Source organism: Budorcas taxicolor, chromosome 2 (genome assembly GCF_023091745.1).
Source record: "Budorcas taxicolor isolate Tak-1 chromosome 2, Takin1.1, whole genome shotgun sequence".
NCBI lineage: Eukaryota > Metazoa > Chordata > Mammalia > Artiodactyla > Bovidae > Budorcas > Budorcas taxicolor.
In genome coordinates, this window is record NC_068911.1 from 39,698,159 (window position 1) to 39,724,634 (window position 26,476).

At 43.5% G+C, this 26,476-nt stretch overlaps 1 protein-coding gene across 2 annotated transcripts in view; it reads left to right on the top strand.

Moving 5' to 3' along the window:
* The window catches only part of CREBBP (CREB binding protein), a 121,748-nt gene that overhangs the window by 19,369 nt on the left and 75,903 nt on the right, over positions 1-26,476 (top strand). For both annotated transcript variants that reach the window (XM_052636013.1, XM_052636012.1), the window contains exon 2: positions 4,805-5,517. In XM_052636013.1, coding sequence (XP_052491973.1) covers positions 4,805-5,517 — 713 coding nt within the window. The remainder of the gene's footprint in view (positions 1-4,804; positions 5,518-26,476) is intronic.

The window sequence follows — 26,476 nt, forward strand, 5'->3', positions numbered from 1 at the left end:
CCTTCCAGCCACAAATGAAGAGTCGTTTGTGGAGGTTGACTCCCCAAAGTGTGTATGTTCTATCTTGAGTTCCTTGGTGCAGCTGGAAAGTCCCGAGGGGGCGAGAATTCCTGCTCCCAGCTGTGGCTGCGGAAACAGTGTCTGCTGTTGGCTGTGTGACGGGGCTCATCTTCTGCTGAGGGTGACCCTGGAAAGCAGGTTGACCCCGAATCTCTTGCAGCCTCAGCTTTGCCCTCTCCTGGGCCCATCCTGTGCTGACATGGTGTAGAGACATGAGCTTCCTGGGATTGGAAGTGGTGGTGCTCAGTCTTGAATTTTTGGAACTTCCGATGATTCAGACTGGTGTTTGCCCAACCTGTATGTGGGGACACTGGGTGTGTGGAAATCACAGCTGTGTTGTGTTGCAACAGCCTCCTGCTTCGCTCTCCTGTGTCATGTTTTGTTTTGAACTAGAGAACAGGGAAGAGTAATGGTGAGGAAAGTGTGATGGTGTGAGTGTGGATATGCCTTCCACAAGCACTGCACACCCCCTTCTGTCTGTTACAGAGCCTGTACATCATGTATGTGGCTGTTAGCATGTTCATACATGTTTGGACTGGGTAGGTGAGGACGCAGCAGAGTCAGTCAACCCTTCCTGCACCCAGACAGCTGTGAGACGTGCTTGTGCTGAAACAGGATGAGAAAGAGTGGACACAGTGTGGCAGACCAATAAAAACCAAAACCAGAAACGAGGCATAGACATAACACCTGCCACAGCCATAGAAAGTGCAGGCGCCCTGGGACTAGAGCAAGACAGAACCAGAAAAGAAAATGCATCAGTTTGAGAGTGGCAGCATGTGGTGAACTTTTAAAGGTAAGGAAGTTTTTGTGCAGGATGGTGTTAAGATAACTGGTGTCAGTGGAGATAACTGGCGTCAGTGGCAAAGCGCCCCTTTGCAGCTCTCAGCATGTAGCCCTGGGATACCATTGTCCCTGTTTCACAGTTGAGGGAATTAAGACGCAGAGATTAAGCTGTTTGCCCAGGGACACGGGGCTGATTGACTCAGCCAGGATTTAAACTCCTGTGCTCTGCCTGCGAGTGTTCTTTCTGCATTCCCATTTCCGACTCCCACTTCCTACGCTGGACTAGGGACCCTGTTGTTGACCTTGCTGTGGTTATCTGTTCTTCTGAATTTACCTACCATTGTCCTGGCCTGCTCGCCCTCTCCTAGAAAAGTGCTTTGGGACTCTTGGAAGAATCAGTCGGGAGCATCCGCAGGCTATTCCTAACTTTGAATGTACAGTATTTGTAGCTCACTTCCTTCTTCTGGTCTCTAGTGCTTGACACTACATCCCTTCCTGGCAGGTAAGAAGGAAACCTGATGTCTGTCATAAGTGGCTTCCATTGTCTTTGTTTAAATGAGTTTCATTTTCTTGTTCATAGATTAAGAAACATTGCATTAAACATATGTACACACTCGATTTTTCTAAAATAGTGGTCAGTAGAAATGTGTATACATGTGGAAGGCAACAAATACAAATGTTAGTTATATTAGAGGGTTGTTCTCATTTATTTCTACTATATTTCACGTGGTCTTTGTTTCTGGAGACCTTGGTGAATCTCCAGGTTAAGGACAACACAGTAGCATGAAAGCTGTGAAATGGAACCCCCAAAGCCACGTGGAAGCACAGGAGCTTGGAGGTCGCCTGTGGGAAGCCGTGGTCAGTGCTTCTCTTTGCTGTCTTCTGTATCCAGAAATCCTGTTGTCGCTTCGTAATTAAGTGTCCTTGAGCCTGAGGAAGCAACCCCACACTTGGGGCACTCTACAGAACAACTAACCTACCCTCTTCAAAAATCTCAGAGTTATGAAAGACAAAGTCTAGAGGTCATTTCCAGAATAAAGGAGAAGACAGAGACATGACAACCTAAATGTGTTGGGATCTTGAAATGGGTGGTGTTTTTTTTTAAATTGTTTTGCAGTGTGTTTTTTTCTTCTTTTTCTGAAATGGATTTTGCAACAGGAAAAAGAAATGTGATAAAGGACATTTTGGGAACAACTGGCCAGATCTGAATAAGGGCAATCAGTATTAAGTGCCATATCAATGTTAAGTTTCCTGAATTTGTCAACTGCCCTGCGCTTGTGTAAAGGGTGTTCTTGGGGGCACGCAGTAAAGTACTCGGGAGGAAAGGCGAGGCTCATGCTGTCTGCAGCTGCTCTAGAGGTTCTGCAAAGCAGAGTGTATGTGCAAGGAGTGTCTAGTCCCTCACAGTCAGGCAGGATAAACTAAATATGTGTTCGAGGTGGCTTATGAGGCATGCACGTATGGTGAACTCAGGAGGTTGAAAAGGGACTGGTTGGTTTTGCAGGAGGAGTCTCCGTAGTTACTGCTTAATGTGAAGGAGTGCTTGGATGTGAGGTTTTCTAGACTGAGAGAAAGTGCATGCAGAGGAGAAAGCGTGCTGTTGCAGGTGCTGGCTTGTGGTATTGTGGCTGGGAGGTCGGGTGCCCCAGCAGGTGCTGAGGAGAGTGAAGGAGTTTGAACTTCATCCGTAGACACGATGAAGATACCAAGATGCCTTTAGCTGCAAGTCTCCTTAGACTGTAGCTGGAATGGCTTCAGTGATAGGAGTGTATTTTCTCTCCTTACAGGAAGTCTGAAGATGGTGGGGGGTGGGGGGTGGTTCCAGGATCGCTGTGTTAGCCTAGAGATGGCTTCATGGACCTGGGTGCTTGTGTTTGCCCTGCAGCCATCCTTAGCGCGTGAGCCCTGTCTCCTTTCCTGGCTGAAGAGCATTGCTGCAGTTCCAGGATGAAATCTAGTGAAAAACGGGAGGTCATCTTCTGAGCATATCTCCAGAATGCCTTGGCCCACTTGCCTTCCGTTTCCATAGCTGGGACTGTGTCACTTGCCACGGGGAAGGTGGTCTGGTGGCTTTTGCTCCTTGGACTGGAATGCGTTGCCCTTCCTGAAAGGAACATCCCAGGCAGCCAGCTGAGGAGCTGGTTGGGGAAGACAGTCACAAGAGTCTGCACCTTGGAGAAAAAGGTTTTCAATTTTCTAAAAGTGGTTGGTGGCAGGGGGAGTGGCTTGTTAAATTTTATAAGAAGCCGCATGCACACGTCACCCCCCATTTTACCCGTGCACCTATTTTTGGCAGGTTACTTTCCAGCCACTGCCCACATGCATGCACTTTGGTTCTAATCTTACTCTGTGTGCCATTCTGCATACAGTTTCCATTTGCATGTTTTTATATAACACAAACATTTTCCTATATTTGTACAGTCTTCATATGTTAATGGATGTATAATGTTCTCCTGTTTCTATTGTGCAGCAGCTTATTAAACCTCTATTATTTGATGATAGTAATAATAATATCTGAGGGATCCCCTGGTGGCTCAGCAGTAAAGAATTCGCCTGGAGTGCAGGAGCCACAGGAGCTGTGGGTTCGATTCCTGGGTCAGGAAGATCCCCTGGAGGAGGGCACGGCAACCCACTCCAGTATTCTTGCCTGGAGAATCCCATGGACAGAGGGGCCTGGTGGGCTACAGTCCATGGGGTCACAGAGTCAGACATGACTGAAGCGACTTAGGAAGCACACACAGAGAGCCAATACTTTCTGAACCCTTAGCACCCACAGGCACTGTTTAAGTGATCTACATGTATTAATTCATATAGCCCTCACAGCAAACCTTCAGAGGTGTAGTAGCCATTATCACTCCCCTTTTCTAGATGAGGAACTGAGGCACAGAAAGCCTACGTGACTTAACCAAGGTCACACAGCTGGTAAGTGGGGAGCAGGAGGCAGAGCCGCCATCCAGATACTGGCCGTCTGGGTCTTGAGCTCTGATAACCAGTAGGTTAAACTGCTTCTGAGTATAGTCTGCGTTTATATTGATGTTACAGATAATCCCACGGTGACTGTATTTCTGCACATCTTGTCCTTTGCACTTGCACACATGGCCAGGTTGTTGTTATTTGAACAGTGCGTGGTTAGTGAAGGACTGGGGATGACATATATAGGCCACATAAGAGAAGTGTTACTTTGAGAGGGACTGGAAAAAAGGAGTTGCTATAATTTTCATGTTTGATTACTGAAGGATGGCCTCTTCTGTTTACTGTTTTATCTTCCTTTGTGATACTTATGTGCTTGTATATCCGTTGCACATTTATTCTTGGGAGGTGTGCTTTCCATCTTTATATAAGATTGACTTTAACCCTTTCTGTATAATTCAAGTACTTTTTAAGCTCCTATTTTCTTTTACTTTTAATTCTTTTTAATTTCTGTGTATATCTTTATTTCCTGTGGCTTTAGCACTTTGAGGAATCTCATTTTCGGTTAAGGCTAGTTTTTTTTTTTTTTTTTTTTTAAATAACTTACTTCTTATATATATTCACTTAAGGCTAGGCTTTAATTTTCTCAAATTGCTGTTGGTCTAACCTGATGCCCAGTTACTGTTCTACACACATACATTCTTGAAGCATTTTAACATAATTAAGCAAACTCGTTAAATTTCCATTGTATTCCTTTAAATTGTATTTGCCTTACCCCCCACTCTTTATTGTTGTAGAATATAGGATAGAATCTATCGTTTTAGATAGCCTTTGTCTCATCTCCGTTTAACTTTCCCTTCTTCAGAGTTTGAAAAATATTTTTCGGTTTTATTTTCCCAAATGAACTTTCAGATCATTTTGACATTACTTGTAAGGCATGCGAGTGTTCCATGTTAAGTGCCCCTTTAGGTTAAGCTGGTAGTAACATATGACAGTTGGAGAGAGATTGTGGTTGCTTAGTTTCTCATTTCTGTTTCTGTTTCATTTCTAGATTTTGGATCATTGTTTGACTTGGAAAATGATCTTCCCGATGAGTTGATCCCCAATGGAGGAGAATTAAGCCTTTTAAACAGTGGGAACCTCGTTCCAGATGCTGCTTCCAAACACAAACAACTGTCCGAGCTCCTGCGAGGCGGCAGCAGCTCCAGCATCAACCCGGGAATAGGCAATGTGAGTGCCAGCAGCCCCGCGCAACAAGGCCTCGGCGGCCAGGCCCAGGGGCAGCCCAGCAGTGCCAACATGGCCAGTCTGGGTGCCATGGGCAAGAGCCCTCTGAACCAGGGAGATTCTTCGGCCCCCAGCCTGCCCAAGCAGGCAGCCAGCACGTCCGGGCCCACTCCTCCTGCTTCCCAAGCACTGAATCCGCAAGCACAAAAGCAAGTGGGGCTGGTAACCAGCAGCCCTGCCACGTCGCAGACGGGACCTGGGATCTGCATGAACGCAAACTTCAACCAGACCCACCCAGGCCTCCTCAATAGTAACTCTGGCCACAGTTTAATGAACCAGGCCCAGCAAGGACAGGCGCAGGTCATGAATGGATCTCTCGGGGCTGCTGGCCGAGGAAGGGGAGCTGGGATGCCATACCCTACTCCGGCCATGCAGGGGGCCACGAGCAGTGTGCTGGCTGAGACGTTGACCCAAGTTTCACCGCAAATGGCCAGTCACGCGGGGCTGAGCACCGCACAGGCCGGAGGCATGAGCAAGGTAAGCGAGCGTCAGTGCTCTGCAGGCGTCCTGCTAACCAGGGGCACATTCCTGCCCCTCCTTCTCAAAAGGGATGGGTTTGGTGTTCCGTGTCCTTCTTCCCAGCATATGGATCCCTGCCGTGTCTTTAAGGTGGAAACTGTTGAAGAAGGCAGCGGTAGGCTAGCCTGCACGTCAGATGGTTGAGAACACGGAGGGGGAGTTGGGGCCGAGGGCCAGTTTTTAGCCTCTAAGACAAACATGTGGAGATGGGACCATGTGGTTGAGAGGCAACTTCGCAGGGAGTTGGCCTTCTGTGGCGTCAGTGGGCCCGGCAGAGGCACTCTGCCGTCGCCTCCTGCCGCCAGCCAGGGCAGTCCTCTTCATGCCTTTCCTGTGTTACAGCCAGCTGGCCTAGTGTCTTTTGCCAGCCTCTGTTTTACCAGTGAGGAAGCTGGGTTCCAAGCTGGTTAGCTCCTGCTGGGCTTAACAGGGAGAGGTGGCATGGTAGAGCCAGTTCCAGTATGGGGCTTCGGGTCCCAGAGGAAACTCAGAGCAAGGGTTCTCCAGGTGGGCTCCCAGGCAAGTGGCGTTAGCACCACCTGGAGCCTGTAAGGCACTCAGAGCTGCTGACTTGGGGGGTGTGATGGCTGTGGAGTGTAGAGCTCTGCTCCTGAGAAGGGCCTTGCAGCTGGTGTGCAGTGTAGGAACTGAACGTGGAGAGCAGGGAAGGCAGATGCCAAGGTGGAGAGAGACCACTGGGAAAATGAGAGCGGACAAGGGACAGAGGATGCGGGCTGCGTTAGTGGCTTAGACGGTAAAGAATCCGCCTGCAATGTAGGAGACCTGGGTTCAATCCCTGGGTAAGGAAGATCCCCTGGAGGAGGAAATGGCAACTCACTGCAGTATTCTTGTCTGGAGAATCCCGTGGACAGAGGAGCCTGGTGGGCTACAGTCCATGGGGTCGCAAAGAGTCTGACATGACTGAGCGACTGATACTTTCACTTTTAAGGGACAGAGCACGGCTGACCCACCCGATGCCGACCCCAGGACGCGCTAAGGAGGCCAGGTGCTCCCCCCAGTGCCCCTGTGTTAGGCGGTGTTTGGTGCAGCAGGTTCCAGAACAGCAGAACTGTTTGAATTGGATGAGTCCCAGATAAGGGAGAGGGAGAGGCCAGGCCGAGCAGTTTCCCCCTGAGGTTGATGCCGGCACTAGGTGAACCGTGTGACTGGCTTGGCTAAGAAGAGGATTTTTTTTAACTGAAGAAGTAAAAGTGAAGAAATTCTAAACATTCAAATTTCATTTATCTCTTTTGAAGTGTTATTAAGGGAAAATGTGAACTCAAATTTTTGTTGTCCCTAGTGTTTGAAGAGGGGTCTGTGTGTGCATGCACGTTTTAGAGTTGAATTGAGAAGAGATTTCTTTGGGTTTAGGCTTCATGGGTAGGTTTGATGTTTGTTCCTTCCTGATTCACTGGTCATTCTGCTCCACATGCCCAGTTACGAAAAGGTATTTTGGAGAATTTAAGTCACGCACAAAAATAAACAGGGCTCCTGAGTGATCTTAGAACTTATCGAGGAGTTTTCTTTAAAATGTGGATTATCTGTCCACATTTGCCACATTAGATACTAAAAGAGAATTTTAAAAGACAAATGTTCATTAACCACTGTAGTGATGTCAAATGTCACAGAGCCTCTTGTAAGAGGATGAGAGCAAAAAAGGCAAATAATTGTCTTAGTGTTTTATGAAAATAGTTTGGACCCCTGAAAGGACCTGAGTCCCTTGACCGCATTTGGAGAGCCATTGATTGTGTGTGTGTGTGTTCATGTATTCCTAAAAGTTGGACTTGGCATACCTGGGTAGAGTACACTGTCACATGTACATAAGTGATTTCCTTGGTCATCAGTGTCTACTAGATACTCAGTTTTCCTGTGGTTGCATGTGTCGTGATTTGTTACTACAGAGTCCCCTCCCCCCGAATTGAATAACCTATCTTTTACTCAGTTGCTGTGGCTCTTAAGAAGCTGTTAATTTCTAAAATTCTTACAGTTTATTTGTTGACACATCTGGCTGTTGTGCTTGTTGTTTGTTCTGGGAGTTTCCTGCAGTCTGGGCATTGCCGATCATGTCTCCCTCGCTCCATGTTCTCCATCTGCCCAGCGTTTTCATTCCTTTGTACAGCGTGATCTGTCTCTATACAGCAGCGAGTGTTCAGTGTGAGGATGGTAAGCCACATGACTGTTGTGGCACAGCCATCTCCCATCGCAAAGAGGCCGATGGCGAAGAAGGGGTGGGAGGTGGTTGAAAGTTGTCGTGGCCTTTGGCTGGGACAGAAGAACTAGCAGCGGTGGACAAGAGCAAGAGACGCGTTCATTTTAAGCTGGATGAGATTCTAGATGCACAGAGGGAAAAAGAAACTTTTTAAAAGGTAATTTTGTTTAAAAAAATTATTGGTGTGAAGGATATGCAGATTTCCTATAAAATAATGTAAATGGTAAAAAGAGCAGCCCCTCTTCTGCTTACAGGTAACTGCTTCTGTACAGATATATTAACACAGGTCCTTTTTAATATACGAAATGGAGCCAGACCACATGAGATGAGCACCTTGCTGTTTTAGGTAACAATAGACCGTGAAATGCCTTTCCATGCCAGTGGGCACAGATTTTCCTTGTTTTCCTACTGATAGCAAGGTGGTGTATTTTATGATGCACCATAGTTTGTGTGCCCTGATGAGCATTTGGATTCTTCCTAACATCCCATTAGTCCAGGCAGCGCTGCAGCGACTGTCCTTGTGTGGGCATACCCACATGCACTGTGAGGGACATTCTGAAAAGTGAAGTTACTGGGTCAAAGACTTTGTTAACAGTTTTGTTTTTAGAAAGTAATCGTGCATATGGTTTAAACAACTAAGTCAAATTTTTTAAAAAATCAGCGTTAAGGGTAAGAACTGAAAAGTTAGTCTCCCTTAATTTTTGACCTTTGGTTCTCCCAAATTCTCTCACCAAAGGCAGCTACTATTTCTTATCTGTCCTGCCAGAGATGGTTTGTATATATACAGGCACAGAGAGGGGGTGTGTGTGTGTGTATCACTTCTAAATATAGTATAGTATAACCTCTCCCCTCCCCTGCGCCCCCATCGCATACGTGTGTGTGCACGCGTCCTTTCTGCCCCTCAGCAGTGCAGGTAGGAAGTTGTTGCACGTTAGATGGAGCTTTCAGTTCTTCTCATGCGATATGGCAGGGGCCCTGATTTGGCTGTATGCCCCGATAGCTGTATGTTTTGATGCTATACGTTTGAGTCTTGATTTGTGTATATATCTTTGTATAGTTGGATGTATCTGCTGGAGAGATTTGGGGGGTGAAATTTCCGGATTAAAGGATATTGACATTTTTAATAAGCATAGATATTTAAGCACAGATCCTCTCCAAAAACATGCAGATTACCCCCTAACCAACAGCAGATGAGTCCCTGTGCCTCAAATTCTCACCAGCACTGATACCTTTTTTTTTTTTTTTTTTAACTGATTTGCCGTTCCCTTAGGCACAATGTCTTGTCATAAATTCATGGGCCTTTCTATTTTGCTGTTGCTCATATTCTCTGTCAGTTTTTCTGTTGTCTTATTTCCCATTTTTTCTGGTTGGTTTGTACTCTTAATATTTTTGCATATTAAAAGCTAAAGTCTAAAGACAAAAAATTAGAAGCAAAAAGCATATAAAGTGAGATGACAGAAGCAAAATCAAGCATAGTGTGAGTGAAAGTCGCTCAGTTGTGTTCAACTCTTTGTGACCCCATGGCTTATACAGTTCGTGGAATTCTCTAGGCCAGAATACTGGATTGGGTAGCCTTTCCCTCCTCTCCAAAGGATCTTCCCAACCCAGGGATCGAACCCAGGTCTCCTACATTGCAGGCAGATTCTTTACCAGCTGAGCCACCAGGGAAGCCCAAGAATACTGGAGTGGGTAGGGTATTCATTCTCCAGTGGATCTTCCCGACCCAGGAATTGAACCGGGGTCTCCTGCGTTGCAGGTAGATTGTTTACCAACTGAGCTATCAGAGAAGCCCTAAAAATATGAAGTGACTCATTTTTTTTTTTTCTGAAAGTATAATTTTTTTTTAAAGCTCAAGTCTTTAAACCTGCCTCTTGAGAAATCTGTATGCAGGTCAGGAAGCAACAGTTAGAACTGGACATGGAACAACAGACTGGTTCCAAATAGGAAAAGGAGTACGTCAAGGCTGTATATTGTCACCCTGCTTATTTAACTCCTATGCAGAGTACATCATGAGAAACGCTGGACTGGAAGAAACACAAGCTAGAATCAAGATTGCCGGGAGAAATATCAATAACCTCAGATATGCAGATGACACCACCCTTATGGCAGAAAGTGAAGAGGAGCTAAAAAGCCTCTTGATGAAAGTGAAAGAGGAGAGTGAAAAAGTTGGCTTAAAGCTCAACGTTCAGAAAACGAGATCATGGCATCTGGTCCCATCACTTCATGGCAAATAGATGGGGAAACAGTAGAAACAGTGTCAGACTTTATTTTTGGGGGCTCCGAAATCACTGCAGATGGTGACTGCAGCCATGAAATTAAAAGACGCTTACTCCTTGGAAGAAAAGTTATGACCAACCTAGATAGCATATTCAAAAGCAGAGACATTACTTTGCCGACTAAGGTCCGTCTAGTCAAGGCTATGGTTTTTCCTGTGGTCAGGTATGGATGTGAGAGTTGGACTGTGAAGAAAGCTGAGTGCAGAAGAATTGATGCTTTTGAACTGTGGTGTTGGAGAAGACTCTTGAGAGTCCCTTGGACTGCAAGGAGATCCAACCAGTCCATTCTGAGGGAGATCAACCCTGGGATTTCTTTGGAAGGAGTGATGCTAAAGCTGAAGCTCCAGTACTTTGGCCACCTCATGCGAAGAGTTGACTCATTGGAAAAGACTCTGATGCTGGGAGGGATTGGGGGCAGGAGGAGAAGGGGACGACCCAGGATGAGATGGCTGGATGGCATCACGGACTCGATGGACATGAGTCTGAGTGAACTCCGGGAGATGGTGATGGACAGGGAGGCCTGGCGTGCTGCGATTCATGGGGTCACAAAGAGTCGGACACGACTGAGCGACTGAACTGAACTGAAAGTCTTTTAATGAGGGAACATGTTTCCCCCTTTTTTACTTGCCAGAATGGCCACATAGTTCTGAGTTTTTACCAAATGGACGTTTTCAGTTTTTATAGAAACAAATTTATCCGTGTTTTCCTTTATGTCTTTTGGGTTTTATGTCATGTTTGGAAATTTGTTTCTATTCCAAAATGGAGTATTATATATTTTTTCCCCTTATACTTTGGATCTTTAACCCAGAATTCATTTTGGCTTGAGTTTCTATATTAATAGAAATCTAACTTTGTATACATTTTTCCAAATTAGTTCGCCCAGTGCATTTATTTAGTATTACTAATCTGTCTTTTTTCTGAGTTGTCTTACCCTGTTCACGCAAGCTTTGTCTTTCATGTCTTTTCATGAGTCTCATGTTGCTCAGAAGCATACGATAGTTTTCTTTATATAAGTAATACACCTTTTTTTTTTTTTTTCTAAGTTAGTTTCTGGATGTATTCATGGGTTTATCCTTGCTTTTGGACATGAGTTCTATTTCATTACTTAATTGACTGTTGTTTTGATATAGAAAAGATGTTAACATATATATGTCACTTCAGTCATCTGGCCACTTGATGGAATTCTCTTGTTCTAATACTTTTTCAGGTGATTCTCTTAGGTTTTTCCTGGTAGACAGTTAACTTTGGCATTATTAGTACTTTTGTCTTCTCCTTGGCAGTATTTCTACCAGTGTTTATGCTCTTGGGCATCCCTGTCTTGTCTCTGATTTAAATAGAGATGTATTTGGTGTTTTATTATGAAGTGTAGCGTGAGCTTTGGTTTTCAGCCTTTTTAAATTGGGACATAATCTATTCCTCATTTGTTGGATGTTGGATTTTATCAGAGTCCCTCTTGACATGTATAATTATTAGATGTGATTTTTTTTTCTCCTTTGTTTTATTTATGTGGCAAATTATCTCAGATTTCTTACTGTCCAGTTGAACCACCTCTGTAATTGTGAAATTAAGTTAATATTTTGCTGGGTTTTATTGGCTAGCATTCATTTAGAATTTTTGCTTCTCACTAATCAATAGTGAGATTGATCCCTGATTGTTTTTTGTGTGTTTTGTCAGGTTTTCGTATCAGAGTTACGTTAAATTGCTCAGAGTTTGGAAGCTGTTCATATCTGTTCTCTGAAACAGTTTGGAATTTAAATGATCGGTTCCTTGAAGAACTGAGAAGCTTCATCTGTACAAAAGCTATATGGGCCTGAAGTTTTTTCCTTAGAGGGTGACTTAAGAGCTTTGACAGTACTCCATTAGACTCTTGGTCTCAAGTCAATATCTTTTTGTTTTAGAAAAATTTAAGTTTGCTTTTATTCTGAGGAAAAACTCAAAGCATTTAACTTCTACCCTTCATTAAAAATAAAAAGTGGGTACTATTCCCATTTTACAGATTAGAAATAGAGGCACACAGAATGGAGAGGAGAAACTAAATCACATCATTCTTTGTTAACATTATTGGCATGTTGTTGAAATGGCTTGTGTTTTCTTTTTTAAATGTTTTCTTTAAGAGTCACACAAAATTAGGAATGAGAAAGTGGAAATAATCACAAACATCATAAAGGGCTTCCCTTGTGGCTCAGCTGGTAAAGAATCTACCTGCAATGCAGGAGACCTGGGTTCGATCCCTGGGTTTGATCTCCAGCCTTCCCCTGGAGAAGTGAAAGGCTACCCACTCCAGTATTCTGGCCTGGAGAATTCCATGGACTGTGTAGTCAGTCCATTAGGGTCACAAAGAGTCGGACACGGCCGAGTGACTTTCACTGTCACTATCATCCAGGCTTCGTGGGATCCTATCCTGGCTGTGCTGGGTGATCGTGGGGAGTTACTCAGCGCCCGTCTGCTCCCTCCTCTCTGTGTGCCTCCGTTTCAACAATAGGCAACCTCGTGTGTTACCTTTTTGGTAGCGTGCTCTACTTTTCTGCAGAGAATCAAAACTTGTCTTTTAGGAGGAGAGCAAAAAATATATTTAAAGTGGGGATTGGAAGCTATACGCAAGTTCTCTTGCCTGGAGGTGTTGTTGCCGTGTAGAGAGGTGGCTGAGGAAGCAGACACGGGTAGGAAGAGGTAGGTATTGTGGGGTATCTGGGCAAGGGGTCCAGAGTCTGTCCAGTTCCAAGGCTGTTAAGTGCTTTTGCAGCCTCGGAAATCTGTTCAGTCCTTTCTTATAAGTAATGTAGAAGAAATAAGGGACCAAGATAGTTTGTATGGTAAGCCCTCTTCACAAAGGGTTGGATTAGGACTTGTTTTTGATAAAGTTCTTGGAATATTAGTCTTATTTTAGAAAGTAGTCAGAAAACAGGGGCCTGGCTTTCCTTAGAGCTGTGCTATAGGTGAAGGTTTTGATTTAGATCTAGACCCCCTGGTCAGTCAGCCAGCATTTTGGTTAGATAGGATAAAGCGGTGGTCTCACACTTGGCGTCCAGTACAGTCACTTTGGGCTTGCTAACCCAGCATGCTGGGGCTCCCCAGAGTTCCTTCTTCAGTAGGTTTGGGGTGGGGCCAGCTCCCAGGTGACCGTAGTTGGTGCTGGTAGGGGACTGCACTCCGAGAACTGCTGTGGGATGGATTAGCAGCATGTTGTCACTAAGGGAGGAGTGGGGCCAAATTGGTCATTGGGAATGAGTGACCCACCTTCTCTATTTGGAATGATGACTGAAAATTTCTCACATTTAGTAGCAAGAGAAATAATCCTGTACATTTGTCTGATGCTTTTCTCTTTTTCATGTTATTTCTTTTTACTATCATCTCATCTGATCCTCGGAGAAGGCAATGGCACCCCACTCCAGTACTCTTGCCTGGAAAATCCCATGGACGCAGGAGCCTGGTAGGCTGCAGTCCATGGGGTTGCTAAGAGTCGGACACGACTGAGCAACTTCACTTTCACGCATTGGAGAAGGAAATGGCAACCCACTCCAGTGTTCTTGCCTGGAGAATCCCAGGGACGGGGGAGCCTGGTGGGCTGCTGTCCACGGGGTCGCGCAGAGTCAGACACGACTGAAGCGTCTTAGCAGCAGCAGCAGCATCTGATCCTTGGTAGCAAATAAAGACATTTTTTTGTTAAGTAAATCCTAATTTTGCCTTTTTTAAAAAGATCACAGTGGAAGTAAATGGTGAGTTTATAGAACAAAAGGACTGAAAGCTTAGAAATACTCCAGTGAGCTGTGGTATGATTATAGAGCTATTGTAGGCACAGGTTTTGGTAAAAATCTTCAGCAGTCTTCTACTGGTTCAGTCATCTTATCATGACTTTCACGGAGAATATGTGAGTCAGGATGTGCTGAACTTCCCATGATACGTATGCATGAATTTATTTATAAAAACTTTTAAATGAGATGGTATATATGTTGGTCATGGCTTTGCAGAGAGTCCTGGCCTGCTGCTGCTTCTGTCCTTGCTGTTGTCTCACCTTCATCTTCAGTGGTGGTCCAGCCTGCCTCCCCACATGGAGTGCAGCTGAGTGCTTGCAAGCAGAGGTTGGAATCTGGACTTGCTGCGTCACTAATTATTAGCCATGGGAAAATCATGTAATCACTCTGGGTCTTAATTGTTTGTCTTTTAAATGAGCATAATAGTAATATCTGCCTTTGAGAATTGTGTAGATTAAAAGAGGATAGTAATATCTATCTCAGAATTGTTATGCTGATTAAATGAGGTGGGATATGTATAGTTCTTGGTGTCTGGGTTTACTGAAAACTTGCAGAGAAGACTGGGTTAGTTAGCTGGCCAGATGCTTTCTTACCTAAAGGATTTGAGATAATTAACATTTGAAGTGATGAGACTGCTTTTCTGCTGTTTTCAGAGAATTATTTTTTAATTAAAAAAAAAATAGTTGATTGAACAAAAATTGTAGGTCTAGAGAAGAAAACACTGCCAATAATCCTATCACCCACTTCATAATTGGTATTAACTTTTTGATGTTTTCCCTAGCAGTCTTTTATCCATTATTACTTACATCTTTTTAAAATCGAAGTTGGAGTTACCTTTCTTTTTTTCAGTTAACTTTATAACATTATTTTCTGTAGCACAAACTGAATGTTTTGCAGAATAGCAACATTGAGTTCTTTGATTTGATAGGTCTCCAGGGTGACTACTTGGAAGAGCATACTGGTAAGAAAAACCAATCAACCTTACTACTTTCTAACTAGAGGTCAACAATTAGGATCTGGGGTTAGAGACCTACATGTATTAATTTTAAAAATACTTACTGTTTTACTTTTATTATTTTTAAAAGTATAATTTGCGTAGAGTGAAATGCACAAGATCTGAAGTGTTAACAGTTTGATTTGTCAGGACTCACGCTGATGTTATCCATACCCCTATCCCAATTCAGGGCGAATCATTAGCCAAAAAGTCCCTTGGTATTCCTCCCTTTTCCTGTTCTCGCCACCCATTTCTTTCACCATGGATGAGTTTTACCTGTTCTCAGACTTTATATAAATGGAATTTGGTAGTGTGGTGTTTGTTTTTGGTGAGGCTTCTTTTTTGCTCAGAGTGTTCTTGAGATTCATCCATGTTGTTGCCTGAATTCAATAGTTCTTTTTACTGTTAGTGTTCCACTGTGTGAATATACCATGACTGCTTATCTAGTTTCCTATTCATGGACATTGTGGTGGTTTCCAGTTTGAAGCTGTTGAGAATAAAGCTTCTGTGAACGCTTTTGTATAAGTCTTTGTGTGGACATATAAGTTTTCATTTCTCTTGGTTAAATAACTAGAGATGGAATTGACTGGATAAAGAGGGGTCTGTTTCTGGACTCTAGTCCAGGAGTCAGCAAATTTGTAGCCCATGGGCCAAATTTGGCCCATAACCTAAGAATGGTTTTTTTATTTCTAAAGCCTTGATTAAAAAACGAACAACTAAAGAGAAGAATGAGGGATGGAACCCGTTGGTTACCTGCTAAGACTACACTATTTACTAACGACTTTTACAGAACGTCTGTCTGCCGCCCCTCTTCTGGTCTCCTTATGGCTGCGCTGGGTCTTTGTGGCTGCATGCTTTCTCTAGTTGCGACACAGAGGGGCTGCTCTCTAGCTGCAGTGTGGGGGCCTCTCACTGCAGCCGCCTCTGCTGTTGCGGAGCACGGGCTCTTGCGCTTGTAGGCCTCAGTAGTTGCAGCACGTGAGCTCAGTAGTTACGGCGCGTGGGCTTAGTTGCTCCATAGCATGTGGGATCTTCCTGGGTCAGGGATCAAATCCTTATTCCTGCATTGGCAGGTGGGTTCTTTAGCACTGAGCTAGCAAGGAAGCCCTGGTCTGTTTATTTCTTTAGCTTTATAGTAAGTATTAAAACCAAATTGTTTTATTTCTCATTTTCATTTGTTTGATGTCTAGATTTTGTCTAGATTGTTTCACTCGTTTGTTGCTAATATAGAGAAATAGAATTGATTTTTCTTTATTAGCATTATATCCTGTAACTTTCCTTGACTTACTTGTTAGCTCTACTTACGTGGTAGGTGCCTTAGAATTTTCTAGGTCACGTTGTCTTTGTAAAATAAAGAGTTTTACTTCTTCCTTTCTAATTGGTGTGCTTTTTATCTTTTTGGCTTCACTGCTCTGCCTGAGACCTTCAGTACAGTGTTCAATGAAAGTGCTGAGAGCATGCAGCCCCTGTCTTATTCTTGATCTGTGGAGGAAAACAGTCTTCCATTAAGTATGGTGTTAGTGGTAGGCTTTTAAAGATCCCCTTAGTCGAGGTGTTGCTGAGCCTTTTTATCGCAGATGATTGTTGAATTTCATCAAATATTTTCCTGCATCTGTTGAGAGGATCGGGGGCTTTTCTTTATTCTGTTAATGTGGTAAAGTGCATCTTTCTGAATGTTGAACCAACCTTACATTCCTGGGATAACCTCCCTCGATTGTGATATGTTACCCATTTTATGTACTGCTCGATCTTATTAAAATATTGTCTTAGGATTTATGCTTCTATGTTCATGAGGGATATGGGTCTGTAATTTTCTTAGAGTATCTCCTGATTTGCTTTGGTATCAAGGCGATGCTCTTTTGTTCTCTCTTCCTTACTTTTCTATGAGAGGTTAGTATTGTTTCTTTAAATATTTAATAAAATTCACCAGTGAGACCATCTGGGTCTGGAGTTTTCCTTGTGAGAAGATTTCAAATTATGATTTGATTAATTTAATAGGTATAGATTATTCTAATTTTTCATTTCTTCTTGTGTTTTTTTTTTTTTTCAAGGAATTTATCCATTTCATCTCAGGTCTTAAATTTATTTAGCAGTGAAGTATTCATGCTGCTAAGTCACTTCAGTCGTGTCCGACTCCGTATGATCCCATAGACGGCAGCCCACCAGGCTCCCCCGTCCCTGGGATTCTCTAGGCAAGAACACTGGAGTGGGTTGCCATTTCCTTCTCCATGCATGAAAGTGGAAAGTGAAAGGGAAGTCGCTCAGTCACGACCCCATAGGCTGCAGCCTACCAGGCTCCTCCATCCATGGGATTTTCCAGGCAAGAGTACTGGAGTGGGGTGTCATTGCCTTCTCCGAAGTATTTATAATATTCCCCTAATTTCCTTTTAATGGCTGTAGAATCTGTAATAATGTCCAGTGTCTCCTCTTTCAGTCTGATATTTGTAGTTTTATGCTTCTCTCATTTTCCCCTGATGAGTCTGGAGAGGAATTTGTCAACTTGATTGATATTCTCAGACACCCAACTTTTGACTTGTCAATATTGTTTTCTATGTCATTGATTCTCTTTATTTTCTTTCTTCTGCTTTGGACTTTTTTTGCTCTTTATAACTTCTTGGGGTAGGTGCTTAGATCCTTGATTTTAGACCTTTCAATATTAACATTTGAGCAATAAATTTCATTCTAAATTTGCTTTACACTGCATTTCATCAATTTTGATAGAGTTTTATCATTTAGTTTAAATATGTTAATATTTTACTTGTGATTTCTTTCAACTCATATTTTTTACGTAGAAGTGTGTTGCTTAATTTTCAAATATTTGAGATTTTTGCAGATACTATTTTGTTACTGATTTCTTATTCCATTATGGTCAGAGAAGGTGCTGTATATGATTTTTGTCCTTTGAAATCTCCTGAGGCTTGTTCTGTGGCCCAGCATATGGTCTGTCTTGATGAATGTTCTGCATATGCTTGAAAAGAATATGCAGTTGTAGGGTGTAGCATTTGTAAATGTCAGTTAGAGTAAGTTTCTTGTGTTCAAATCAGCTACATCTTTACTGATTTAAGTTAATATACATTTTGGATTATTATGGCTTCCTGATGAGTTGAGTTTTGTATCATTCTCAATGTTTCTCTTTATTTCTATTTTGTCTCATTAACACAGCTACTCTCATTCTTACTAACATCTGCAAAGGATGCCTTCTTTACCCTTTTGTCCATGTCTTTGAAGTGTGTCTTGTGTAAAGAACATGTAGTCAGAACTTGTTTTTAATTTATTCTGACAGTCTTTGTCTTTAAGTGGAAGGTTTAGTTTATTTACATGAGATGTTGATATAGTTAGACTTAGGTTGATATCTTGCCATTTGTTTTCTCTTTGTCCCTTCTGCATTTAGTTCTTTTTTTCCCCTCTCTCTTTGTTCCTTTCCTGCTCTCCTTTTGAAGGCTAATTCCAACATCTTTGTTATCTCTGTGTTTGCAGTCTTTTTGTTCGTTTTTTAAAAATATATAATTCCCGGTGATGGGTCATATTTTCCTGCCTCTTTGCATGTTTAGTTATTTTTGATTATGTAGTAGACATGGTGGATATGTTGTTGAGTAAGAGTTTTGTTGTCTTTCTTTAGAGAGTGTTGGGTTTGTTCTGGGAGACATTTGACTCTGCCCTTCGTATTCCTCTTGGGTGCTTTTCCTTCAGTGCAAATAATTTAGGAATGATTTGATTCTAAAGCCCAGCCATTAACATATCTCAGACTTGAACATATCTTTGGGCAGGGCTTCCTAAACTTTATAAGGATTTGCAGATCACCTGGGGATCTTATTAAGGTGCACATTCTGCTTTGGGAGGTCTTGGGAGTGGGGTACTGTGAGTCTGCTTTTCTTACCAGCTTTGGGAGGGTCAGGTGGTGTGGCTGTGCCATCTAGGCACTGGGAGATCTCTCCGTCTTGATGGTATAAGCACAAATAGGGTGTGTAATGGGTGCCCATTGGTGACCAAATGCAGCACATTTCAGAAGTTATCTTTCATTTCTTTCCTTGTTTAGTGCATAAAGTTAGGAAGTACTAAACTTAACATTCTTTGTGTAAATGGGTCCAAAGCATGACTTCAAGGATCGACTTCTCCAAAATGTTTCTGCAATATTTTGGAAAGAGTTGCATTTACTGTAGACAGTAATTTGCTGTCCATCTGTCACCAAGTTAAAACATTTAGGGTTTTTATGTTGATTACTGTGTAATACTTCTGGCATTTTCAGAAGTATATAATGACTATAACATAAAATTGCAGTATGATCCTTTTATGAAGAAGGATAACAGTTACTGTGTTTACTCTTTTTTGGACTATAGTCAGAGAAGAGCAGGCAAGGAATGACGTTTCTGGGGCGCCGGTTATACTGGACTCTGTTCTAGGTGTCTTTGAAGCGTAATCTTGATTCTTCTCATGTTTAATAATCCTGTGAGGTACATGCCATATCCATTTTGCACATGGAATAAAATATTCTGAGCCACTTTTCTGTCTCCCAGGAAATTATTCAAGATGACACATGTTAGAAAGTGGCAGACTTTGACTTACAACCCATCCATGTCTGACTCCAAAGTCTGCATTTTTTCTTCACCATTTTTTCTGTGATATACTAGGATTCAAAATAAGGTGAGAAAGTGCATAATACCCAATTTTCTGTATATGAATCAGATTTGACCCCCATCTATAAGATTTATAGAATAGATAACTTGGAGAGTGAGTCTGATTTCCCAGGAGTACTTTTTGTTGTACAAAAGGATTTGCTAAATTTTACATCCTTTTAGAAACACACCCATGTGTACTGTACTGTGAGCCTTCCCTGTGGTCTGATTGGGCTGTAGCTCTTAATCTGAAATAGTAATTCAGCCAAGCAAGATTGGCAAGACCCATAACAAAGTTGATTTTTCTTGCTAGTGAAAATTTTTTACCTCCCATGTGGGAGGCCAGCATGGTTATAATCACTTTTAATGTGATATTTTGAAGTCATCTTGCCTTAAAAAAAAATGTTTTAAATAATACTGCTACTATGGCAAAGAAAGGTTTTTTTTTTAATTTTCTGGGTTTTTAAATTTTCAGAACACACCAAAGAATGATAGAATCAATATGTTTCTGTTAGAATTAGCATGTTTATATTTATCAGATTTTTTCTTCACAGTCTTTTTTTTTTATTTCACTTTCTAAAAAATTTATTTTTATGTTGGCTATACCACGAGGCTTGCAGGATCTTAGTTCCCCAACCAGGGACCAGACCTGCGCCCATGGCAGTGAACCACCAGAGAATTCCCTTTTCATTTTTAAAGTAGACATTTTTTAAAAACAGTTTTAGATTTGTAGAAGAACTGGAAGATGGTTTTACGGATTCACATACCTCTTCCTCTCCCCATTTCATTTTCTCCTGTTATAACATTTGTGTATTTGTTACAACTAATGAGCCAATATTGATAACAAAATCCATACAGATTTCCTTAATTTTCCCCAATGTCCTTCTTTCTTAAGGATCCGACACCACATTAGTTACGTCTCCTTAGGCTCCTCTTGGCTAGGACATTTTCTCCGTCCTTCCTTGTTTTTGATTATTTTGACAGTTTTGAGGAGGACTGGTCCGATGTATTTAGAATTTCCCATTGTGATATAGTTGGGGTTTTAGACTCACGGTGTTGGGGAAGGAAGATCATAAAGTGCCATTCTCATCACTTCATGGCAAAGGTGCATACTGTCGCCATGGCTGACCACAGGGCTGTGTGGCTCGCCTGGACTGGGTCGTGGCTCCGTTGTGCTGGGCCATCCCCCCTCGCGTGTAGCCAGTCCTCTTGGAAAGAAATCACCGTGCCCAGCTCACACTTAAGGAGTGGGGTTGGCCTCTACCTCTTTTATGGGGGGTGGCGCATCTGTCTGTGTAACTTATTTGGAATGCTCCTGCATGGGAGGTTTGTCTCTTCTTCATAGGTTTTTTTTTTAAATAAATAAAATAAAATCTAACATTAAAAATCTACATGTCTTATGTATGTTATACATGGCATACTATACATATTCATCTCATTTTTCAAAAACTTGATATTATTAAAATTGATAATATAGATTTCATTCATTTATTTTAAACATCTGTCCATGCGACTTTTACAATTCTTCCTTAAATTTTTTGTATTATAGTTTTTCTGTATTGTTTGTGCAGGTTTTTGAACTTTGTGCAGGTGTGTAACACTTTGAAAACTTAGCCTTTTACAGGAACTTGAAGCAGTGGGTAGAGTTGAATCTGAGATACAAGAAATATTTGTTTTAGTAATTTTTAAAATGAAGATTACTCACAAATGGAGTTTTCCCCCAAGCATTTTTTATTTTTCTTTGCTCATGTTTATGACACTTGGTAAAGTGAACTCTGTGCGTGCAAACATTCCTTTTCCTCCCTTTGGTTTTGTGCTGATGAATGAGCACCCTTCTTGACTGTTTTAAAGAACGAGTGTCCAGAGTGCTCCGAACACACCAGGTCAGAGCTATCGGTTGATTGTTGATGACATTTTCTGTTCAGGAGGTGTAGGTAATTATCAGTGGATTATAATTCCAAAGTCATAGTTCTGAGTTAGTACACCTGTACCCAGTATTATGTATTTTAGTGGAGGAATGTGGCGCTTGGGTTTGTAGCTTTTGGTGAATGGCGTATTGCAGTGGTTGTTTTGTTATTTACTTGGTGGAAACTTCATACCCTCAGTAACAAGCCATTTCATTCATGTTTTTCTGCCAAGTTTTTGAACAATGAACTGGGAGACAAGCCATCTAAAGTCCTAGAGTAAGAGATAGATGATACTGAGAAATGCCAACTTCAGACATGATATTGGAATCACTGACTTTAAATCGTTAACAGTTATGGTGCAAGCCCGCCTGTTGTCAGTATTGTAGAAAATCTATTCACTTTAGAGAATCCTGTCTGAGGTTAGAGATTTTCTGTGCTCTGTTTTTGGAAAGAGATATTAAAGCCACCTCAAAATTGCACAGTGCTTTGTGGTTTTCAGCGCATTTTCCTCTGCACTATTCCATTTGAGTCGGAAACAGGAAGTCTGGGCAGCCCTGTGTGCCTGGTGTACAGGGACCATGGTCTCAGTGGTGGGCGGCCATGCCGATAGGGCCACGGGGAAGCGCTGGGTGTGGTGATAAGGGCCAGACCGGGGGAGGTTTGGAGTCTTGTTTTCTCCCCAGAGAACTTGGCACATTTTGCTTGAAGATTGACTATAGAATGGGAGGTGCTGGCCAGCTTGGCAGTTGTCAGGGTGTGGCTGCACCTCGGCAAGCTACTGCTGCACGTGGGTTCATTGAAGGAAAGGTGTGGGGTGGGAGTGGCTGGAAGCTGCGTGGCGGTGACTCTCGGGTCAGTCTGTCTGGATCTGACTGGAGACGTCACAGCAGTTTCCATTCCAGTCTATCATGTTGCAGGGCTGCTCTTGAGAGACAGAGCTTACCTCTTATAAGTAATTATCAGCATTAATAACCAGCTTACTTCTGTTCTTCCCAGTCTTGATGTTCCTTTTAATTAATACCTAGATTTGTCAGTCAGCTCCCAGCCAGATGGCTGATCATCTAGTCCGATCGTTGTGGGTGTTTGAGTGGAGAGACTTTGAAACTGCGAGAGTAAGTCCTCTGTGGTGGATACTGGGGGATGTCTTACCGTGTTCTCGTTTGTGGTGCTGATCCTGAACCGCAGCCATCACTGATGAACATTAGTGGTTACTGTTCAGCCCGCTTCTCGGGGCCCATCTAAGTTGGGCCACCTGAGCTGTTTGTCTGCCCGCCCCCTCCCTCCCCAGACTCCATTTAGCAGTTGGAGTGGATGCCACCTGCTGGCAGCGCACACGTGTTTCCTTGTAGCTTGTGTCTCTTGTCTTGGGCTTGAGAGGACGTGGCCCCGCATGCTCTGCACCGCCACCAGCCTGCACTGTCCCCTTGTAGAAGGTGCTGATAGATGTCATTCTCATAAGTGATGAGCATGTGTATCACCACCACCTTTCACTTCCACTGTGCCGAAGGTCAGAGCATCATTCCAGGAGCTTTGAGCTCAGAGGCAGATGGGCATCAGTGAGAGTGGGCAGGTGTGATAGATGCTGGACCAGCTCCTTGCTGAGAAGGTCTGCTCCCTAAACAGGTACTCTCCGCTGTCAGTGCATCTCACTGTCGAAATCTGGGAGCCAGACACGTTCTGCTGAGTCCCTCGTGATCCATTCTCTTGCCTGCTGCTCTCCAGAGCTCAGGTGCCAGGTGGAGTCAGAGGAAATGGTGTTCCTTGCTGCCTGGACCAGAGTGCAGAGAACAGGAGTTCTTTGTGCCTTTGTTGAATCAAGAGTCACTCACGCAGTTTCCAAGCTGATAAACATTAGCAACTGGAGCAGCGCACAGTGTGTTGCATCCTGATTGGCTGTCAGCTGCATTTGCTTCTCTTTTCCCTCCTCCCAGCCTTTCTTGCCAATGGGAGTGTAGATGTCTGAGTGGCTGAGCCTCATTCAGGCTTTTTTATGGTCACATGTATAATACATTAGAGCAAAGTGTGACAACCTACAGCCATGTTACAACTGTGGTGGATTTAATTTAAATTCCCACCCAGGAGTAATCTCTGGCAGTCGTAATCAGTTTGATCTACTTAGTTTTATTCAGTGTCTGGTGACAGGTTAAAATTAATATTTTAAATACAGCTGTGCAGCCCATCAGTGGGTCATATTATTGTGAGCAGTCAGACTGTTTGCGTAGAGAATGACTTAAACACAACTTTTCCTCCTTAGATAAAATAATGCTTTGTGGAGAGAATTTCAGTAATACAGAAAATGTTTAAAAAATAAAAACCACCTCTAAACTCTTTATTAAATATTTTGGTGTTCTCTTTCATGCTCTGCATGTATCTGTGTGCATGTGTTATGGGGATTATATGTTTTTATCCTTTTTTTTTTTTGAACCTAATGTACAAGGGCCATTTTCCCCTTGTCAGTAAAGGGTGAGTTTTATAGTAAAAGAACTCTTTTACCTTAAATGCCACGGCCACTGCTTTACACTGATTTTGCACTTTGCCTTTGCGAGAGCTCTCACACAAGTTTCTCTAGGAGTGAGGTGCAGAATGTGGAGCGTTGCGGCGCCTCTGTGTGTCCTCAGAGCTGTGTGTGCCAGTGCGTGACCAAGGGCACACCGCTGTACCCAGTGTGCTTTCATCAGGAATTGACACAGCTCGGACTTCGGTTAGAAGTAGAGCCACATGTGTCTGAAACAATAACATGTCTTTGAGTGTGTTTTATGGCTTGAGATTTATGGTGTTTAATAAGCTGGGCAGGACTTGACTTCATCCCCTTCGTTCCTCCTCTTGCAGCCGAGGAGGCCCCAGAGAACACTGGGCTCGTGTCCTCCCCTGCCTCCTGGGACTCTCCTCCTGCCCCGCTGGGAAGCTCAGAGCCTGCCTGTTTCCAGAGCTGGTTCAGTTTTCCTGCCTTGGTGGAGAGGAAGAGCAGAATTCTGTGAAATGTCAGCTTTCTTTCTCTTTCAGATTCTACTGGAAGTAATCATGGGGTCTGGTCCCCCGCAGTTTTCTTTGCATATTTGGTCCCATCTAAGTTACCTCTCCTTCCCCTGAATTCCCTTGTTACCTGTGTGAGCTTTCTCCTTGTTCCTCTGTTGTCTCCCCTGTCTGCTGTGTTTCTTCATTCTTCGGGTAGTTTGTAAATCCACGGAGGAGGGTTCTTCTTGGCCTAATAGAAGAGTTCTCCCCTTAGAGGGTTGGGGCAAGGTTTATTGAAAGCTTGGCATTCTCTTCTGTTGTGCTGTAGCTTAGCTGCAGTGTAAATTAAAATTCATCTTTATACACGTTCATTCTTTATAAAATATAGTGCTTTGTTCTCATGTTTTTCCCTTTTCTCTCCTACTCTTTTATCATCTTTTCCTCTTTCCTCCTCTTTCTCCATAACCACTGTGGGCTGGGCTTGGTTTTGATTCACAGAGAGGCTGCTTTCCCACCTTAAGAAAATATTAGGACTTGAAGAATTAGGAGAAGTGACCAATTTTGAGTTTCATCGCCCTCATCTTGTCTTGGTGGTACTTCCTGTAACACAGTCTGGGAGATGGTGTGGAGGATGCGAAGCTGTGGAAAGCCTGGCGTCTGTGGCAGGAGTGCCCTGCAGAATCCAGTCTCCTGGACAGGCCACTGGCCACCCCACAGGGACCACGGCCTCAGTGAGATCCTCCCAGGCCAGGGGCCGCACTTGGCCACGCAGACTCCGAATCTCCAGCTTCCTGTCCCCGTCGATAGCTGGGCCTTCCAGGATGTGGATATCAGACAATTCAGCGTTGCTTTTGTCTGTCTGTTCTGGTGCACCGGGTCTCTGGCTGCCTGCGGGCCCTCTCCAGGCGCGGTCGTGGGCTTCTCACTGCGGTGCCGGGGCTTGTTGCAGAGCACTGGGGTGGCTTCAGTAGTTGGGGCTCACGGGCTTAGTCGCTCTGTGACATGTGGAATCTTTTTGGGTCAGAGATCAAACCCGTGTCCCCTCCATTGGCAGGCGAATTGTTAACCACTGGACCACCAGGTTCCACACTGATCTTTTAAAACCAGAAAGGTCACTGGTTGTGGGATCCCAGGGAACTCTAAAGATCACCAAGTGGCCATCTAAATGCTTCGTGTCTTGTGGCTGAGGAGAACTGAAACTTGGAGGGAACAAGAGTCTCAGTCACACAGCTGATGAGAGGCAGATTCAGGATTGGCCCCTCTGACCTTGGCCTGGTGCTCTGCCTGTGAGTTAGTGCAGACTGCACCCTAGAGAGCTGGTGTCTACCTGTAGTGACCTCTGAGGGATACCAACACTATTAGGGCATTTTTATTGCTAGAAGTTTCTGGAACAATTGGGCAAACACAAGTGAGGCCACCTGAGGCCTTGGTGGTGATCTGCTGTCCTGTCATCTTCCCTTTAGGAGCTTCCATGTTCTTTCTAAGTCACACTCTGCTTGCAAACCATCCAAGGGCAGTACCATGAGCGTCAGTACGTACTTCTTTCCACCCGTTTTCCAGTTGCAGTTTATTGGTCTAAGGGGAGTCTTCAGACCTGGGGGGCTGTGTGTTTCCCTGAATACTTTCAAAGCTGGAGGCGTCATGAGAGTTGAGTTCAGCAAGGTGATTTCTCCCATGCTCAGGGTCTTCCACCCAGTTCTCTCACTCCAGGTGACTGCACGGCCAGGTGATGGCTTTGGTGTTGTGACCCGTTGCGTATTCTCTTACTCTTTATTTGCCAGGTCGAGGTACTGGAGGGATTCCAAGAGCGAGCGGGTGATAGCAGACAACTGAATACAGCCGTGTCTTCCATGGAAACTGTTTTTCTTGGCTCTCTCCCAACACTGTCAGGTTGCCAAGAGAAAATGCATTTGGCTTTACAAACGATATGGCCAAACTCTGGGTTAGTCCTGGGTTGTTTGGTTTGTTTTTTGTTGTTTTGTTTCTTTGGTCATGGAAAAGAATGAATACTTCTGGCTCTTAAATTTTTTGGCATATTTTTGCTCATGGCATACCAAATTGTGTTTTTACACACTTTGTATGAATTTGTGGTTTTATGTGTATGTAGAGCAACGTGTGAAGAAAGATGCTAAAAACTTCAGGTTAATAAACCTGTCAGGTTAGGTCGGAGCCACATCAAAGGGAGCGTTCCTCGCTTTGTCGTGGCCAGCT